Source organism: Phyllostomus discolor, chromosome 7 (genome assembly GCF_004126475.2).
Source record: "Phyllostomus discolor isolate MPI-MPIP mPhyDis1 chromosome 7, mPhyDis1.pri.v3, whole genome shotgun sequence".
NCBI lineage: Eukaryota > Metazoa > Chordata > Mammalia > Chiroptera > Phyllostomidae > Phyllostomus > Phyllostomus discolor.
The window spans coordinates 38875078-38894389 of NC_040909.2; the positions used below are offsets into that span (position 1 = coordinate 38875078).

Genomic DNA, 19312 nt, shown 5'->3' on the forward strand with positions numbered 1-19312 from the left:
CCTCTGAGACCCCTAGCTCCTGGTGGAATAGGGGTCTTTACACTTACCGTGTGTCAGGCTCCATTGGTGGGCCTCGCTGGGGACGCCAGGATGAGCCCAACACAGTCTCAGTCCTCAGGGGGAAGCAGACGCTCCCACAGGAAGCAGAAATATCCAGTGGAGTTGGGATTGGGAGAAAAGTCCGGGCTTTCAGAGCCATGGGACAGGGCCCTCACGAGGGGCAGAAGTTGGGAGAGGAGCTCTGGGAAGGCTTCTTGGAAGAGGCGGGACTTGGCAGTTGGGAAGTACAGGCATGGTCAGAGAGGAGAAGGGTGGGGAGGACAGCCCAAGCAAAGTGTGGCCGTGAGAATACAGAAGAAGATTTATGTGCAAGGGTGCAAGAGACCCAGTCGGGGCCCATTGAAAGGGCCTTAAACCCAGGCCAAGTACACAGGCCTATGCCCCTGGGCGATGGGGCAGGGACAGCCAATGGGAGGTAGGGGCCCTGCTGATGAAGCCCGCTGCCCTCCCACAGGCGCATGGACACCAGCATTACCTGCACAGTGCCTGGGGGCGCCCTGCCGGCTCCCGTGCCCGTGTGTGTGCGCTTGGAGCGCCGGGGCTGCGTGCATGGCAACCTCTCCTTCTGGTACATGCGGAACCCGGTCATCACAGCCATCAGTCCCCGCCGCAGCCCTGTCAGGTGAGACCCTGACCCTGATCCCCGGGCGGGGCCAGCTCTCTGGGGCTATAGGTGGGTGAGCTGATGGGGCTTGCTGTCCCCACAGCGGTGGCAGGACCATCACGGTAGCTGGCGAGCGTTTCCACATGGTGCAGAACGTGTCCATGGCTGTGCACCGCATCGGCCGGCAGCCCACGGTGAGGGGGCGGGGGCTGCGGTGGGTGGAGGGGTGGGGGTGGCCGGCAGCCCTAACTGACTGGGCCTCCCTCTACGGCACCTCCTTGTCTCGGTCTCTCCTCATCTCTTTGCCTCTGTCTTGCCCTCCCCCCTTCTGTCTCTCTCTGTCTCCATCTCTTCCTCTCTGCCTTTCTGTCTCCTTAAACCTCAATCTCTCCCCATTTCTCCACGTACATCTGTCTACCCCCCATCCCCAACCTTTGCCTGTGGCCCTCTCCCACCAGCTCTGCAAGGTTCTCAATGCCACCCTCATCACCTGCCCGTCCCCGGGGGCTCTGAGCAACGCATCGGCGCCAGTGGACTTCTTCATCAATGGACGGGTCTACACCGATGAGGTAGCAGTGGCCGAGGAGCTGCTGGACTCTGAGGAGGCCCAGCGGGGCAGCAGGTTCCGCCTGGACTACCTCCCTGACCCTCAGTTCTCCACCGCCAAGAGGGAGAAGTGGATCAAGCACCACCCCGGGGAGCCCCTCACCCTAGTCATCCACGTGAGTGCCAGTGGGTGCCGGGTGGGGGCAGTGGGTGGGCCAGGCTTGGCCATGGGCCTTGGTGAGCCCTCCCCTCCTCTCCCACAGAAGGAGCAGGACAGCCTGGGGCTGGAGAGCCACGAGTACCGGGTCAAAATAGGCCAAGTGGCCTGTGACATCCAGATCGTCTCAGAGAGAGTCATCCACTGCTCAGTCAATGAGTCCCTGGACACAGCTGAGGGGCAGCTGCCCATCACGGTGAGTGGATGGGGCACTGGAGGCAGAGGCGGACCTGGCCCGCAGCCCCATCTGCCTGCCTGGGTACCTGTCCCTGGCTCAGCACGTTGAAACTGAGCGTTTTCATACTCAATAGCTTAGGCAAGCGAAACAAAGCAGAGCTTTACATCCCCACTTGATAAATGAGGAAACAGGGCCAAGAACTTAGGAGTTGCTGAAGGTCACAGATTGGTCCCAACTGATCAAGGTCAGTGATAGGCCCGATGGGGCTGAACTCTGAAAGGCACACAGAATCATGAAGGGGACGGAAGCAGGAGGAGTGGAGAGAGGGCCCAGAAAGTGGGGTCTTTCTGTACTGTACCTGCTTGCATGCTTCCTGGGACAGGGAGCTCATTTCCTCACAGGCAGCACTTACTACCTCAAGACAGCTCTGACCGGGAAAACTCCCTGTCATCTGCACCCCAGTCCCAATTCTGCCCTTTGAGTCCTCACACACCACATGTTCCCCTGGTGCCAGGACAAGCCCACAGGCCCTGCGAACCGCCCTTGCTCCTCCACCACTCTTCCCAGGCTGCAATAGTAGTCACAGGCCCCTGTACTGAGTTTCTCCTGGTGCCAGTCCCAGCACTAAAAGCATGACAAGCATCATCTTGTTTAGCCACCAGGCTTTCTCAGGAGGCGGGTGTAGTTATCTCTGTGTTACAGATGGTTCAGAGAGGTTAGGTGACTTGCCCCAGGCCACACAGCTAGTTAGGAGAAAACCAAGGCATAAGTCCAGTGAATCTACAAGCCCCTACCCCTCCCTTTGTGCAGATCCAGGTAGGGAACTTCAACCAGACCATTGCCACGCTGCAGCTGGGCGGCAGCGAGACCGCCATCATCGTGTCCATCGTCATCTGCAGTGTCCTGCTGCTGCTCTCTGTAGTCGGTAAGGAGCCCCACCCTCATGACACCTGGAGGGCACACCTGCCCCACTTTGCCCCCACCCCCGCTGAAGAGGACAGATAGAAGGGAAGGCAAGTGGGCTGGGGGTACAGCTGGAACACAGGAGCAAGTTCCACACCCACAGGTGGGGTGAGAGGTCGCCCGGCCACAGCACAAGTGGATGAAAGAAGGTAGATACTGGGGCGGGCATGCTTGGCCTGGCTGTGGGCTGCAGTGCCAGGCAGAGGAATTTGGAGCCTTGCTGTCCAGTCAGTAGGGAGCTATTGAAGGTGGTCGGGAGAGGGTGGCTCAGGGAAGCTAACCTAGTCTACACCACTGTTAAAATAGTGGTTGTCAAAGTAGTATGTTCTGTGCAGCAGAGACATTAGAGCCCCCTGCACTGCGGGCGGGGTTGGGCCACCGTGCAGCCTTTGGAAAACACTTGCGCAGTTCCTCAGAAGGTCAGACAAAGAGTGACCACGTGACCCAGCAGTCCCGCTCTTGGGCGTCGACCCGAGAGCCAGGAAGGCATGCTCACACAAACTTGTGCATGAAAATTCAGAGCCGCATTATTCATAACCTCTAAAAATAGAAACAATCCAATGTCTCTCAGCTGATGAATAAGTAAAATGTACTGTATTTTGCCACGTTTAATGTGCTCCTGTGTATACAGCGTACCCATGTTTTTGGCCCAAACTTTGAGGGAAAAAAATCTTTTGTTTTAATTTTTTCATTCAATCATTTATTTATATTTAGTTACTTGGGGTTTTTTTGTATTATAAAGGAACTTCAGCATTTATTTTTGAACATATTATGGTACAAGAAATTTTATGTAACAAATAATTACAAAGCCCAAGGACAGATGTATTTCAGGAACTATGCAGGTATAATGCGCATCCTTATTTTTCCCTCAAAAATTTGGGCAAAAAAGTACACCTTATTATACATGGCAAAGTACGGTAGTATATACATACAATGGAATATTATTCAGTCATACAAAGGGAGGAAGTACTAGCTTAGGCTACATCATGGACGAACCCTGACAACATTATACTAAATGCACGGAGCCACTCCCAGAAGACCACATACGGTCTGACCCCATTTGTGTGAAGTGTCCAGAGCAGGTAAATCCACAGAGACAGAAGCAGACTGTTGGCTGTCGGGCCGGGGAAGAGGCGACAGGGAGTGATGGCCAGTGGTCAGGGGGCCCCTTGAGGCGATAACCATGCGCTGAAAGTAGGTGGTGGTGGCGGATCCACAGCCCTGTGAATACACTAAAAACCATTAGAATTGTATGCTCTATATGGATGGATTATATGGCATATGTATTATACCAAAACAAAGCTGTTTTTAAAAAATAAGTATTTGATGTAGAAAATTATAGGGGCCCTGGCCAGGTAGCTCAGTTGGTTAGAGCATCGTCGATATGCCAGGACGGCGGGTTCGATCCTAGGTCAGGGCATGTGCAGGAGACGACCTGTGAGTGCATGGGTGAGCGGGACAGCAGATCAATACTTCTCTCTCTCTCTCAAATCAATAAATAAAACAAATTTTTGTTTTCATTTTAGGGGAAACGGGATGCAAAAAATATCTATCATTAACACCCTATAGATTTTGGTATATTTCCTGCCAGCTTCTTTTCTTAAAATTTTATATGTATTATATGTATAATAATAATATATATTTGCATATACCATATGTATACAAATATATATTATATATAAAAAATAAACTATTTAATATACATATTTCTTCTCCCACTTCAGAAAGGGATTATAATATAATACTGCTTTGTAATCTGCTTCTTAAAGTTTCTTTCAAAAGAAAAAATTTTATTTATTTATTTTTAGACAGAGGGGAGGGGAAGGAGAAAGAGAGGGAGAGAAACGTCAATGTGTGGTTGTCTCTCGTGTGCTCCCCGACCAGGGACCTGGCCCACAACCCAGGCATGTGCCCTGACTGGGAATCAAACTGGTGACCTTTTGGTTTGCAGGCTGGTGCTCAATCCACTGAGCCATACCAGCCAGGGCTGCTTTTTAAAGTTTCTTAATTCACAAGTAACACTCGGTGCTTGTAGAACGAATTAACTGAAAATGCTAAGAACCAGAAAGAGCAGAAATCACCCATAATTCTCTCAGCTAGGGAAACCCACTGCTTACCACTATTTTATACATACACACACACTTCTTTTTATGAGAATGGGACACTGAGCCTTATTTTACTGGTTGTTCCCAAGCCCTTTGCCCTGTAGGAGTTTGTCAGCCCACCAGGGAGGGGAGGACTGGGGGGCCCCTTCCCACACCCTTCCCAGGGGAGGTCGAGCTGAGGCCAGCAGGCAGGACTGTCCCTCCAGCCTCAGGCCCCGCACACAGCAGGTGCCCACGCATGCTTTCCGAGGGTTTTCAAGGCCTGACCCCCTGTCCAATGCCCGTAGCCCTATTTGTCTTCTGCACCAAGAGCCGCCGCGCCGAGCGCTACTGGCAGAAGACGCTGCTGCAGATGGAGGAGATGGAATCGCAGATACGAGAGGAAATCCGTAAAGGTAGCGGGTGGGGACCACACAGGACCACGGGCCTTGGCTTTCTCAGTTGGGGCGTGGGTTTGCGACGCGCTCACTGCCACCTGCCTGTCGCCAGGCTTCGCCGAGCTGCAGACGGACATGACGGACCTGACCAAGGAGCTGAACCGCAGCCAGGGCATCCCTTTTCTGGAGTACAAGCACTTTGTGACCCGCACTTTCTTCCCCAAGGTCAGCCTGCGCCCTCACTGGCCCCCTCAGGGCCCCTCCAGGCCGTGGGCACTTCTATGCATATGGGAAACCTGGCTAGTGCCGTGGGGGCCCCTGAGGCAGTACGGAACCTGCCCCCAGGGCCTGCCGGGGGAGGGAGCCCGGGTTCTCCCCGCACTGTTCTCTACTCCTTTAATGTTTAACGTCCAAATACAAGCTGGCTGCCAGCCCCACTCCCTTCCTAGGTGCTAGGCCTGCCTCTCCCCTCACTGCAGGGGTGAGCAGAGGGGGCCCTGGCGCTCCCAGGCTTCCTGTGCCCTGCCAGCCTCTCTCCTCTCTGGGCCCCTTCCCGGCCAGGCTTCCCTTGGTCTCCATATCCCCTCCTCCCGCCCTCTGGACTCTGCCCCACCCCCTCCATGCTCCCATGCCTTTGTTCCAGCAGTTATTGCCCTGTCCCCGCCTGCCCTGGCCTGTTCAGAGCGTTTGTGCTGATGGCCAGTGCCCTCTTCTTGCCCCGTCCACGTAATTTTCTAATTTTCTATGCAGCAGCCTATCTGCCTCAGTGTCCCTTATTCCACACGGAGCTGCTTTTGTGTTAAGCCTTCTGCCCTCTCGCATTGCCAGGCCATGGCTCCTGCTGGCTCCGCTCCTCCTTTTCCTCCAGGAGCCCCCAGGACACCCTTCCCCCGCTCCTCTTGAGTCCGTGACTCTTTGGGCGTACTCCATTGTCTCTTCTTTCTTCATAAGTGTCCTTTGCCTTTGTTGAGGGGCCCTCGCATGCCAGTCAGGGGAGCTGTAGCCCCGCTGAGATGCTGGGGGTCTGCCTCCACAGTGTTCCTCCCTCTATGAAGAGCGTTACATACTGCCCTCCCAGACCCTCAACTCGCAGGGCAGCTGCACAGTGCAGGAGACCCACCCACTACTGGGAGAGTGGAAGGTGAGTACCCCCGGCCGCTCGTGCACACACGCCGGGCTGCCTCAGGGCAGCCCCATCCCTCCAGGCCCCACTGTCCAGTTCATCCGATCAATCGTTGACTCCACTCACGGGGGGCTGGGAGGCATCTGCCACTGGAAGGTAGTGAGCACTTCATCCCAGGAGGCATTGAAGCAGCTCTTCAGGGTGTTGTCGTGAGTGCTGACCCCCAGGCCAGGTAGAGAGGCGAGAGGACTGGGCTCCCCAGACACCCCACTCTTCCCGCTGCTCAAGAACAGAAGTAGGGAGGGCCCCTCACAGGGATGCTGGGTTACTTCCAGGTGCCCTTGCCCTTCTCCGTGCCCCAGTTTTTGGTTTGATTGAACCATTGTTCCCTGTCATGGGGAGTTAGAGGCATCCACCATTAAAAGGTAGTGAACTCTCCATCCCAGGAGGCATTCAAGGAGCTGTTCAGAGCATTATAAGTGCTGACTCCTGGGCCAGGCCAGAGGCACTGGACCCCTGCGGACACCCCACCACCAATTGCTTCTGCAGATCCCTGAGAGCTGCCGGCCCAACATGGAAGAGGGCATCAGCCTCTTCTCCTCACTGCTCAACAACAAGCACTTCCTCATCGTCTTCGTCCATGCACTGGAGCAGCAGAAGGACTTTGCAGTGAGAGACAGGTAAGGCTGCGAGGCTCTGAAGGTGGGGAGGGGCCTGTCTGAGGCCGTACCGCGGGTTCTGGATTGGCCTGGCCAGACCTTAGGCTCGGCAGGTTTGCCAATCACCATGTCCTCTGGGCAGCTGGCTGGTCCCCAGCATCAGGCCCTGGGTCCAGAGGGTCCTGAGACCCCACCTCCCTCCCCTTCCTGGGCCTGGATGCCACTTGCACAGGCACACCAGTGACACAGGGGCCCCTAGCCCCCACCATGAGGTCCTCAGATCCTGGGGCATGAGGTGTGGCCAGAAGCCAATGCCCTGCGCCCACTTGCAGGTGCAACCTGGCTTCCCTGCTGACCATCGCACTCCATGGCAAGCTTGAGTACTACACGAGCATCATGAAGGAGCTGCTGGTGGACCTCATTGACGCCTCTGCCGCCAAGAACCCCAAGCTCATGCTGCGGCGCACGGAGTCGGTGGTGGAGAAGATGCTCACCAACTGGATGTCCATCTGCATGTACAGCTGCCTGAGGGTGAGGCAGGCACAAAGGTGCCCCCCGTGTGGCGGGGACTGCCGCCTCCCAGCCCACCCTTGAAAGAGCAGACTTCGCTTTATCCTTCCACCCGCTCCTCCAGGAGGGTTATCGTGCCCTCCATGCAGATGTGGGGAGAGGGGCTCAGAGGAGAGAGGGGACAGACCCAGAGGACCCCGTGCACAGACGGGGGCTGAGGCTCAGTGGAGGCCTGGCTTCCTGGGGGGCTCAGGGCAGAACAGAGGCCACGTCAGGGACCTTGTTCGGGAGATTGTCCTTGGTCATCACACCCTCCCCAGCGTGCTTTTGGGCCAGTAACTCAGACCCAGGCCCGGCCACTGGGGCTCTCCCAGCTTTAGTGGAGAGAGCTGTGGAGACAAACTGAAACACGGCGGGGCTCCACAGGCCGCAGCAGGTGCAGGGCGGTGGCCTAAGTGAGGGTTTGAGGGGGAACGAGGCAGGTGAAGAAAGGGCTGGGGAGCATGTCCCGGTTTGGTGGCAGCATGGGCAAGGCCAGGAGGGGGACTGTGTGTGAAAGGAGCTGAAGGAAAGCCAGCGAGTCCTTCTGATGAAAAGGGCTGGAAAGTCCAGTAGGGCCAGGTGGCCAGGGCCTTCTGCGTTCTGCTGGGGGACCCCATCCAGGCTTTTCTGCAGAACAGGAGTTGCTCAGCCCCTGGTTCTGTCCCCCTGTCCGGCTACCCTTCAGTGGCAGAGGCCAAGAAGCCATCTGGGGATCATGGGGGAAAGGCACGGGCCTGCCTGGAGCCCAGGGTCAGGGCCTCAGCTGTCCTGGGTGCAAGTCCTGCGGGGTGACCCTGGGACAGCGTTACCTTCTCTGTGCCTTGGTTTCTGCCTGTCAGGGGGACCGTGCCCCTGGGCTCGGGGCTCGTGAGGGCAGGTAGTCGGGAGGAGCCCTGCGGTGGGGAGGGGCTGTTGGGAGACACAGCCCCTTGAGGCTCTTCCGGTGTAATTGGTCTGGGTGTCACCTGCACCGGCTTCCTCTGGGCCCTGAAGGGAGACTGGCTGCCACCGGACCACAGGGGCTGCGGTGGACTCTGGACCCAGGACCCCTGGCCCCTTTGCGTGGCGTCCCCTTTGAGCCTCTGGTTCCTCCTCCAAAAAAACAGGGCACCCGTGGCTCCCACCCCCTGGACCTGGAGAACTAGATCAGGAATAAGAGCTGGCATGCTGCCTTCAGCATCTTGCCAAATCTGCCTGACACTATTATGTACTTAAGTTTTCCCTTAAATCAGCTTACCATTTTTACCTAAATATCTGCTATAAAAGGACCGTGAAAATCAGCTCCTGGCTGTGGATAGCAGCCAAGTCCCTGTGAGAGGGAGACTGGCGAAGGCAGGGGGCCCAGCCAAGCCCAAGACTCTCCACACTCACAGGGCTGTGATTTGGGTTGAGACCACATCCGTGTTCTGCTTCTGCCTGCACTCACCTTGGGAGGCTTAGCAGAAAGAGGGTCATGGGGGTCAGCCAATCCACTGTTTGAGCCCAGCTCTGCCAGCTTCCTGCTGGGTGACCCTGAGCTGGTTGCTTGCCCTCTCTGAAGGCACAGCCACAGCAATGAGGATGATACCTGGAAGGGTTGCTGGGAGGATGAAATGAATGTGTCTGCCCACAGCCATCAGTGTTCACCCTCAGAGTCCATGGAGACCCCAGGGGGCTGAAGGAATGGCGCCAGGATCCAAAAAGAGGATGTTAAGCAGGCAGCCATGGAGGTGGCGGTGGAAGGGGGTAGGGAAGGTATTCAGGGCTGCAGCATGGTCAGAGGCTCAGGGGCTAGAATCTGGAGGCTGTAGGGGGGCTCTGGGAATGGGCAGGCTGGGCCCAGCCCCCTGACAGCCCCTGCCCACCCAGGAGACGGTTGGGGAGCCGTTCTTCCTGCTCCTGTGCGCCATCAAGCAGCAGATCAACAAGGGCTCCATTGACGCCATCACAGGCAAGGCTCGCTACACGCTCAACGAGGAGTGGCTGCTGCGGGAGAACATTGAGGCCAAGCCCCGGGTGAGCGGGTGTTCAGGTGGGGCGAGGGAAGCCGGGCAGCAAGGAGGGACTGTCTCCCCAGCTGGCCGGGTGGGGGTCCCCCCATTCCTGGAGGCTACCGTCCTACACAGCCTCCTCTGGTGGGCTGTCACCCTGCCTGGCCCCCGGGTGGTGAAGGTGAGGACTTGCTGACCCTCCCTCCCCCTCTCGTGCAGAACCTGAACGTGTCCTTCCAGGGCTGCGGCATGGACTCGCTGAGCGTGCGGGCCATGGACACTGACACGCTGACGCAGGTGAAGGAGAAGATCCTGGAGGCTTTCTGCAAGAACGTGCCCTACTCCCAGTGGCCTCGCGCCGAGGACGTCGACCTCGGTGGGCAGGGGTGGGACGGCACAACTTGGCGGTGGGCTGTTTGGGTGGGAACTAGCCCCTACCTTAGTCACGTGCTCCTTTCAGTCAGCTGACGTGCACAGATGTGGACACTGGGGACACGGAGAGGGTCAGATGAGTGTGTGTCTGCAGAGAGCCCCTATTCTGGCCGGGAGAGAGGCCCTTGTGAGCAAGCTGCGCACACAGGGCAAAAAAGTACTCAGGGAAGGCTTTTCCAAGGAGTGGGTGTTGGGTAGGTTTTGAAGGATGCATAGGAGTCCTGTTTTGGCCAAGAAGCTTGGGCGATACATTCAGTGAGCACAGGCCTTTCCCGAGCACTTGGTCTGTGCTGGGCTCTCACACTAGCTCCAGGCTGTGGTGGTGAGCCCGAGGGCACAGCGACTGCCTGTTCAGGGCGGGAGCTCTAGGCAGCTCACCAGGGCTGGCGTGTGGGGGCCAGGTGCTCAGTCACCCAGAGCCTGGGAGGGCGGGGGCCACACTTGGGCTTTATTCTGAGGACAGTGGGGAGCTATGGAAGGTGTGCGGACCCTTTCACAGGTGGTACCTTTTCTTATTTCAGCAGCCGTAGCAACTGTAACAGCCCCGAGGCTGAGGCTGAGGGCGTTTCCAAAGCTCCTGCCCTGCTCCCACCACCACGGCCCTCTGTTCCCAGGTCTCTCCCCATGCCCGTTTACAAACAGGGAGACAGAGGCTCAGAGAGACGTGTCATGCCCCAGGTTCCCCAGAGAGAGCAAGTAGCCTCTCCCCGTGTCACCAGCTGGTGCTGTCCTCCTGCTGTCCTCCAGGGACCAGGGTGTCAAGGATGGGCTAGCTCCCAGCCCATCCTTGACACCCTGGTCCCTGTCCCCAGAGTGGTTCGCCTCCAGCACACAGAGCTACATCCTCCGGGACCTGGATGACACCTCAGTGGTGGAGGATGGCCGCAAGAAGCTCAACACGCTGGCACACTACAAGGTGGGGTCCCCACCCCCACCCGACCCCCACTTCCAGCCTCCCTAACCTGACCTCTGACCTCAGCCTCTCCCCTCTGCCAGATCCCTGAAGGGGCCTCCCTGGCCATGAGCCTCACGGACAAGAAGGACAACACGCTGGGCCGAGGTAGTGCCGGTGACATGGAGGGTGTCTAGGGCCCCTCTGAGCAGTTCTGTTGGGGAAACTGAGGCCTCCAGAGACAAGGCTGGGCTGTGATGGGGCCTCCTTGGCAGGGGCCTGACCAGGCCCCTCTGACCCAGCACTGCTTGGCAGGGCCCGTGGCCAGGCCGCTCAGGCTGGTTTCCTGCGGGCAGCCAGAGAGCGGCCCCAGGAGGGCAGGACGTGGTTCCAATAGGCCTGGGCAGCGGCCAGGCCAGAGAGGTTGGCTGGCATGCCCATCTGGGCTTTGGGTTGTGTCCCTTAATCAAATCCCACCATCCACACCCTCAGATGCCCCAAGCCTAGCTGTCCAGCTGCCAGGTCTGAAGTCCCAGGCCCCTGTGGGTCTCAGGGTCCCCTCCTGAGGTCAGCAGCAGGATCTTGGGTCTCCCACAACAGCCCGTGAGGTCTGGGCTGGTAGGCGCTCTGGGGCCGGGGGTGGGGTGAGGGCAGCCACTTTGGGGCCTCTGCTGTCTCCATGTGTGACCGTGTCTGTGTTGCTCCACCTCGCTCTCCCCACCTCCGTTTCTGTCCCCCCCCACGTGTCGCCCTCTCAGTGCCTCTTCTGTCTCGTTCTGTGTGTGTCTTTCTGGGCCTCTCGTCTCGTCTCCTGCACTTCTCTCTGTCTCTGTCTCATCCTCTCCATGGGCCTCTTTGAAACTCTTTGCTCCGTTCAGTTTCTCTCTCCCCATCTTTCAGTCTCCGTCTCTGCTTCTCTGTCTCTTCCTCCCCCTCCCTTCTCTTGTTTATTTACTGTGTGTGTTTTTCCTCTCGCAGTGAAAGACTTGGACACGGAGAAGTATTTCCATTTGGTGAGTGCCCGGCCTCTGGCCCTGGGGGCTCCCGCCCCTCGCCGGGTGTGGACTTGGCTTCCTGCCGCCCTGGCCCTCTGGGGACAGGGTTTGCAGGCTCTGGGAAAGGCTGGGGCTGGGGGAGTGGGGATGGGACCCAGAATCAGCAGGGAGCCTGGTCATTTGTGCGAACAAAGCGTGAGTGGACCGAGCGCCTGTGGGGGGAGGATGGAGGACGGACCTCCCCGCGACAGCGCGGGGAGCCCGGCGCCAGCACTGACCACTGCTCTGGCCTCCCAGGTGCTGCCCACAGACGAGCTGGCAGAGACCAAGAAGTCCCACCGGCAGAGCCACCGCAAGAAGGTGCTACCAGAGATCTACCTGACCCGCCTGCTGTCCACCAAGGTAGGCCTGGCCTCGCACCCACGCCTGGGTGGGGGCAAGAGCTCCTCCTCCAAGGAGTCAGGCTCCCGGGGTGAGAGGCTGAGGGCTCAGGGTCCTGCCCACGGAGGGTTTTTGCTCAGCCATGAAGGGTGCGTGATAGACAACTTCTGTGTTAGCCCATGTAACAGAGGGCAGCCGAGGCCCAGAGCTGGGGGTCAGTGATGTCTGAAAGGTCACATAGCCCAGGTGCAGAGTGCACCCTAGAGACCACGCCCTGGCCTCACTGATTTCCCACTCTGTGCCCCAGACTTTACAGCACCCCTATGCCATAGATTTCACTAACCTATTTCACAGATGAGGAAACTGAGGCCCAGAGAGGTTAGGTGACTGGCCCGATGCCACATGGCTTCCACATTCACGAGCTCAAGCCCCCTCGGCTCCCCAGAGCCACCAAGGATCCCGCTTACCCTCTACCCGTGTCCTGGGCTAATGGCAGGCACCCTGCTGTCCCATAGGGCACGCTGCAGAAGTTTCTGGATGACCTGTTCAAGGCCATCCTGAGCATTCGTGAGGACAAGCCCCCTCTGGCTGTCAAGTACTTCTTCGACTTCCTGGAGGAGCAGGCCGAGAGGAGGGGGATCTCAGATCCTGACACCCTGCACATCTGGAAAACCAACAGGTGGGTGGCGTGTGTGTCGGGAGGGCTGTGCAGCTTCCGTGCATCACTGGGGGCAGCCGCGCTGCCGGCGTTCAGAGCCTGAACTCTCAGTCTGCCTGCTGCTTCAGTCCCTGCTCTGCCACTTCCCAGCCGTGTGATCTTGGGTAAGTGATTTAACCTCTCTGTACGTTAAGTTCCCCCCAGCTGTAAAACCAGGGCAATTGAAGTAATGCACCTTAATTATAAGAATTATCTAGAAGCAAGCATTATGTAAGTGTTACCCTCACCTGCATTCTTCTTGGGCGCCCTGACAGCTCCACATCACCGATGGGAGCGCTGAGGCTCACGGACACGTGACTGCCCAAGGCCACGCAGCCCTTGTGGTGGCAGAGCCAGGCTTAAAGCCACGTGACCTGATTCCCATACCTAGTTCAGAGCCTTCTTTTGAGGCATGTCTTAGCTTTTGGAAATCACAGATCCCAACAAAAAGTTGTTGAAAACCTCAGCCTGACCCTCGGAAAAAATGCCATGGGCCCAGAAGTTTCTGTGCAGTTGCAGGAGCTTCTCAGAGCTCTGGGAGGCCCTGGGGTGGCGGTGGGGGTACTACCCACGTTCTGGCTCCTGAGGCCAAGGCCAAGGACGTAGGCCTCCTTCAGCCCTTGCCTGCTGCTAATGGTGGCCTTCCCACTGTCGTGCGAGGCTAAGGGAGGAGCCGTGGACTGCCAGGCAGGGTGGGGGTGCTTCTAATGAGAACCAGGACCTGGCTCGAGGCTCCTGCTGGAGGCTTTGTGGGGGATGGGGTGGGGCGGGCAGTGAGGCTGGACTCAGGCCCCCACCGCCCAGCCAGGCCTGCAGCTCCTGACTCAGCCTCCTGCCCTGCTCCTCCTCGCCCAGTCAGCAGGGGCAGTCATCAGCCCCACCTGTGGGTGTGCGAACCGGGTTTCCTAGAGCTCCCATCTTGCGCGTAGACTACGCCAGCCCTGAGGGGTAGAGCCAGCCTGTCCTCTGGGCCTGGCTGCCCTGCGCTTGGAGTGAGCTCACACCGGCTCTGCTGTCCCCATTGCACAGCCTTCCTCTCCGGTTCTGGGTGAACATCCTGAAGAACCCGCAGTTTGTCTTTGACATTGACAAGACAGACCACATCGACGCCTGCCTCTCGGTGATCGCACAGGCCTTCATTGACGCCTGCTCCATCTCTGATCTCCAGCTGGGCAAGGTCAGCTGCTCCCCGGGTGGGCTGCCCAACGGCGGGGCCCAGGGTGGGTGCCAGTGCTGGGACTGAGCTCTTTCTGAAAGGGGAGCCACAGGAGCTCAGGATGGGGGATGTGGGAGTCAACGGGGACATTCCAATGGGTGCAGACGCCCAGACAGCGGCACCTACAGTCAGAAACTGCACCGCCCAAGACCAGCTGCACCTGCCTCAGGTGTGCCCAGCGTCAGCTCCCAGCATTTAGGCCATAGAGTCAGGCCTGGGAAACCAGTAAGAAGGTGGAAAACCTGCGAGCCTGCTTGGCCAAGCGCAGCGCCATCTGAGGATCAGCCAGGCTGCTGGCCGGATGGTTAAGAGCCATCTGAGCGGGCACTGAGCGAAGGGGTGGGCAGAGGGGAAACCGCTGCCCAAGACCTCTGAGACACTGGCAGGAGGGAGCACCCCGAGGGTCTGTCTGCAGGGAGAGAAGAGAGAACGGTGTTCCCAGCAGAGGGAATGGCAGGGGCCAGGCGGGGAGACGTGAGAGGACTGGCTGCCGTCAGCGTTAAGGAGACCCGGCCAGGCAGGATGGCGGGTGCATGACCCTGCATCTCGCCTGTGACTTTCAGGGACAGGCCACGAGAGATAGTAAATGCCATCACTTCACACTATCTCAAAAGGCAGGATGCCTGTGACAAAGAACTGGGAGTGTACTTGGCACATTGCACTCTCAGGCGTTGGAAGTCTGTGGTGGGAAACGTTCCACTGAGCCAGCAGCCAGGCTCCCAGAAATCTCAGCCCCCGAGACCTGTGACCCTAAGCAAGGATGTAAACAAAACAGCCTGTGTGCGACTGAGAGCTGGCACGAAGCCCGTGCACTTTTCTCCATTAGAAGAAGTAGGTCCCCTCTCAGGTCACCACCCAGACAGTCCCACAGAAGACAGGGCAAAGGTTCGATGTAAAAGCGCGGCTGGTGCAGTGTGGCGGTGAGGAGCTGGCGGAGTGGGAACACAGTGATGGGGCCATTAGTGCAGCAGCAGGGGCCGTGGCTTATCCAGAAAAAGATCCTTTCATTTTCTTACTCCCTCACTCCTCTCTACCCAGGATTCCCCAACCAACAAGCTCCTCTATGCCAAGGAGATCCCCGAATACCGGAAAATCGTGCAGCGCTACTATAAGCAGATCCACGACATGACACCACTCAGCGAGCAGGAGATGAATGCACACCTGGCGGAGGAGTCGAGGGTGCGGTGGTGCTGTGGTTGGGGCGGAGGGGGGATTGACCCCTGCCCCCATGGGCAGTGGGGGCGGGGGCTGTGAGAAACTGTGGGGCTTCTATATGAGCAGCAGGGGTGGGCCCAGGTTTGATGAGTTAACCACCCTTCCCAACTCCTGCCTTCTCTTTGCTTGTAGAAATACCAGAATGAGTTCAATACCAATGTGGCCATGGCAGAGATTTATAAATATGCCAAGAGGTATCGCCCACAGGTGGGTAACCCCAGTGCGAGGGACCTGCCCTCAAAGCCATAGTGTTCACCCCCCATCCCCCATTTCACCCAGGGAGAGGTTCTTGCTCCTGCATTTACCTCCCGGGATGTCTGTGCTCTAGGGGCAGGCCACCAGCAGTGGAAATCCGGGCAGGGTGTTCTCCCCAGAGACCTGCAGGGGGACCCACTGGAGCCCAGGGCTGGGGCCCAGCTACCCCTCTGCTTCCCCCGCAGATCATGACAGCCCTGGAGGCAAACCCCACTGCCCGGCGGACTCAGCTGCAGCACAAGTTTGAGCTGGTGGTGGCTCTGATGGAGGACAACATCTACGAGTGCTACAGCGAGGCCTGAGCCCGTGGGCGACGGCGCAGGGAAGGAACCAGGCCCCGGCCCTCGACTTCGTCTAGTCCCCAGGGCCTGCGACTCCGCCTGGGTGATGACTGAGCAGAGCCATTGGAGAGGAGGGAATGAGGGGCCTCTCTGAGCCAAGCAGAGGAGCCCCGAGCCCTGGCCCCTTGGGCACCTCTGTCCCCTCCTACTTGTCCCCCGGCCAGGCCTCTGGAATGGGGGCCTGACTGACACAGCCGGTTTCTGGTGAGGCTCCCACTGTCCACCAGCACAGCCCGGGCGGTGCCCCCACTCGCTCTGTCACAGCCAGCTGCCAGGAGCCTGTCTAATTCGGCCCAGCGAACAAACGAACAGACGAATGGAGAAAAGGCCGCCTGGCCCAGAGGCCGCAGCCGGAAACACTACCTCAGCCATTCCGATGGAGGGGAGGCCTCCCCGAACCAGCCCTCGATTGTTTCTGCTTCAACCACCAAAACGCTGTCTCCATCTCTCCTCGCCCAGAGAGGAGGCCGGCCACACACGTTTTCAAGTGGCGTCAGATTTTTGTTGCTCAAACGGCTGCTGGTGGAGCGGGCAGTGCCCACTGCCTGTGGGCAGGCTTCGAGGGCCCCCCCCTGCGCTGGGGAGGGAGGAAGACAGGGGGACCAGTGCTGGGCTCTTCTGGTCTGGGGGGTGGGGACGGCTAAGTTGCACCAAGGCTGTAGCTGGGCTACTTGATCTTGCTGGAAGTGTTTCTAAAGATAGCACCACTTTTTTGTTGTTTTTTTTTAAAGAAAGCTTTTATATATTAAACTTATCACATGCCAACTGTGAATCGCTGCCGCTTGTGCAGAGAACCTGGGGAGGGGACTGAGGGGCTCCCAATGCAACACTGGAAAGGACTGTTCTAGAGACGGGCAGACCTGGCAGAGACCCCCCTTGCCACCCTGAGAAAATCACCCATTCTGTTCCTGTCACAGGTGACCCTCTGGCTGACCTGACCCCCACCCCCGGAGCAGACCCAGCCAGTGTAGGGCCTGGCTTGGAGCCTTGGGGGCTGGGTTGGAGGGTGTGGTCAGGATGCTCTGGAACCTTCTTTATAATAAAAGCCTGATGGGAAAACCTGCTGTGGGCTCCAGCCTTTATCCTGAGATGGCCAAGAAGGGAAAGCAGAGTTTGTACCAAGGGGGGTGGGCGCCCTGGCTCAGAACCTGCCTCAGCCTTCCGAGAAGGCTCTTGGCCATGGGACAGTGTAGCTGCCTGCTTGCCATGGGCCTGGCCCACAGCTGACATTTCCTGGGCTCTGAGGGCACCCACGGGACCTCCAGGAAGATGTCACAGCTGTTGTGTTGCCACCTACCCCTGGGTGGGCCCGACTCCTAGCTCCTTACCTCATTTGACAAGCCCATGAGGAATATAATATTGTATTATACCCATTTTACAGATGTAGAAACAGCGCAGGTGAGGATTTTCCTCAGGTGGCAGGGAGGGGCAGAGTAGGGGCACAAACCAGGTTGGGCCTCACTCCTCAGTTCCCACGCTCCTGCCCGGCCAGTCTCCCCAGCAGCCCTCTGGGTGTGAGGGGGTGTTCAAGGAGATCACACTGGAAAGACACCTGACATTTACACACCCTGAATTCTCCATTCATCTGAAAAAATAGGCATCATTAATCCCATTTTTCAGATGAGGAAAGTTTCCCCCAAGCCAGTAGGGCAGGCTGCTCTTCACTGTAGCCCGTGAAGACAGTTACGCTGAGTTGAGGTCAGCCAATACTCAGAGAGCCCAGCCCACCCAGCTGGCCTGAGCTGGGAGTGAGGTTCATCCGCAGACCCCGGGACAAGGTCACTAGAAAGCAGAGCTACCTCCGAATTAGAAGCAACTCAAGTTAGTTTTCTCCCTTCATGAAGGAAAAATAAGCACACGCATTGATCAAGGGTAAGAACTAGGACACAAAGATTTATACAATTTAAACAAAACCCCACAAATACCAGTTTTAGAACTAATGAGAACAGAAAAGTGAGAAGAGTAAACAATCTTTAGCTTTAAAAATAGCCTTTTCCTGTATTGGTTTCTGGGTACAGAGAGATTCTATCTTTTCAAATTTTCTATTCTAAGCACTGATTCCTTCTTATTAAGCAGATTTTCTAATTTAAGTTATAGACACATTTGATAGGGATTTTTTTTTTTGGTGTGCTTCTAGAATTAATGCATTTCCTGCAGAAATGTCAGGAAGTACAAAAAGCACGAAGAAAATAAGAGCCACCCGAACCCACCAGTGGTTACTAGCTCGGAGGACGCCGGGCCTGCGCTGCCTGGGCCAGGGCAGAGGAGGTCAAGTGGGATCAGGGCGCACACGCCGTTCTGAAACCTGTGTTTTCCCCATGCAACAATATGTCAGCAACATCTTTCTATATCATTAAATATTCCACAGCCTGTTTTTAATGCCTAATTAACATGCAATTCCTTCTTGACATTTAGAAACGTATTTGCGAATGGAGGAAATCTCTAGTTTCCAGGGTCACTTCTCAGCACAGAAGGTGGCCCACTTCTGTGAACCACCCACCCACAGTCCTTGTCTGGGGCCCTGAAGACTTGCCTTGCAGCTGCAGGTGTCCCTTGGCTCAGTCTGAGGGTCAGGAGGTGGGGGCCTTTGGCACAGTGTCGTCATGCAGCAGAGGAGAGAGACTCGCCCATTTCCTGGGTGCCCGATGCTGTCCGGCCTCCGCCAGGTCAGGGGTACTGGCCTGTGCCAAACTCATGGAAGTGAGATACCTGGTGATGACCCCCCCGAGACCCTGCTCAGGCACTTCCCACAGCCTCTGGCCAAGCCATTAAAAGAACAGAGAAAAAAACAGAGACCACCACCCCCTACCCTGTGAAGTGCCCGCCCAATCTCCTGCCACCTGCTCACAGTGCCCCCTGGGGCCCGACCTTACAGACACACCAAGGAAGCTGGTGGCACAGCTAAACAAAGCCTCACGTGGGGTTTGGGGAGGAGAAGAGTGAGTAGAGAGGGTAGGGCAAGGGAGAAAACAGTCTGAAGCCCCATGCTGGGCTGCCCCAGTTTCCCTTTTTGAACCATGTGTTCCCTTCTTAAAGTGCTATCCAGTTTACCTCTGACTCCCTTCAAATCCACCCTTCCCTTCTCTGCCCCCAGCTGACTTAGCGCCTGGACCTCTTCTTGACAGCCTCCTGACCAGGCTGAGTCCTCACACTGGGGGATGGTTGCCATGCAGTCCCCAAGCTGTGAAGACCTCAAACTGGATTCATCATGGACCCCATTCTACATCCAAACCCTCAGCAAATCCCATCCATCCTGCTTCAACATCTACCCACCTTCCACCACTCCTAACCCCTCCCTCCACAGCCACCTTTCACCGTTGAGAAGGACCATTGCAGGGACCTCCTCACTGGCTCCTGCTGCTGCCCAAGCCTCTCTGAAGTCACTCTGCTGCTCACTGTCCTCTAATGGGTCCTTACCAGAATTAAAACAAAGCCCAACGTTCTTACCCTCACCTACGGGGCCCTTCAGGATCTAGCTTCTGTCTGCCCCACGGCCCCTGTTACGTTGACCTACTGCTAAGTAACAAACCACCC

At 57.4% G+C, this 19312-nt stretch overlaps 1 protein-coding gene across 1 annotated transcript in view; it reads left to right on the forward strand.

The window, feature by feature from the left end:
* Positions 1-16840, forward strand: part of PLXND1 (plexin D1) — a 52413-nt gene extending 35573 nt beyond the window's left edge. The window contains exons 16-36 of the mRNA XM_028518039.2: positions 515-682; positions 768-858; positions 1123-1386; positions 1474-1623; positions 2416-2530; positions 4961-5068; positions 5163-5275; positions 6087-6191; positions 6723-6853; positions 7165-7363; positions 9233-9379; positions 9574-9730; positions 10599-10702; positions 10783-10846; positions 11657-11691; positions 11971-12075; positions 12570-12733; positions 13781-13928; positions 15006-15146; positions 15315-15389; positions 15623-16840. Of these exons, the coding sequence (XP_028373840.1) occupies positions 515-682; positions 768-858; positions 1123-1386; positions 1474-1623; positions 2416-2530; positions 4961-5068; positions 5163-5275; positions 6087-6191; positions 6723-6853; positions 7165-7363; positions 9233-9379; positions 9574-9730; positions 10599-10702; positions 10783-10846; positions 11657-11691; positions 11971-12075; positions 12570-12733; positions 13781-13928; positions 15006-15146; positions 15315-15389; positions 15623-15739 (2701 nt within the window). The 3' untranslated portion in view covers positions 15740-16840. The remainder of the gene's footprint in view (positions 1-514; positions 683-767; positions 859-1122; positions 1387-1473; positions 1624-2415; positions 2531-4960; positions 5069-5162; positions 5276-6086; positions 6192-6722; positions 6854-7164; positions 7364-9232; positions 9380-9573; positions 9731-10598; positions 10703-10782; positions 10847-11656; positions 11692-11970; positions 12076-12569; positions 12734-13780; positions 13929-15005; positions 15147-15314; positions 15390-15622) is intronic.
* The last annotated feature ends 2472 nt before the right edge of the window (positions 16841-19312 follow it).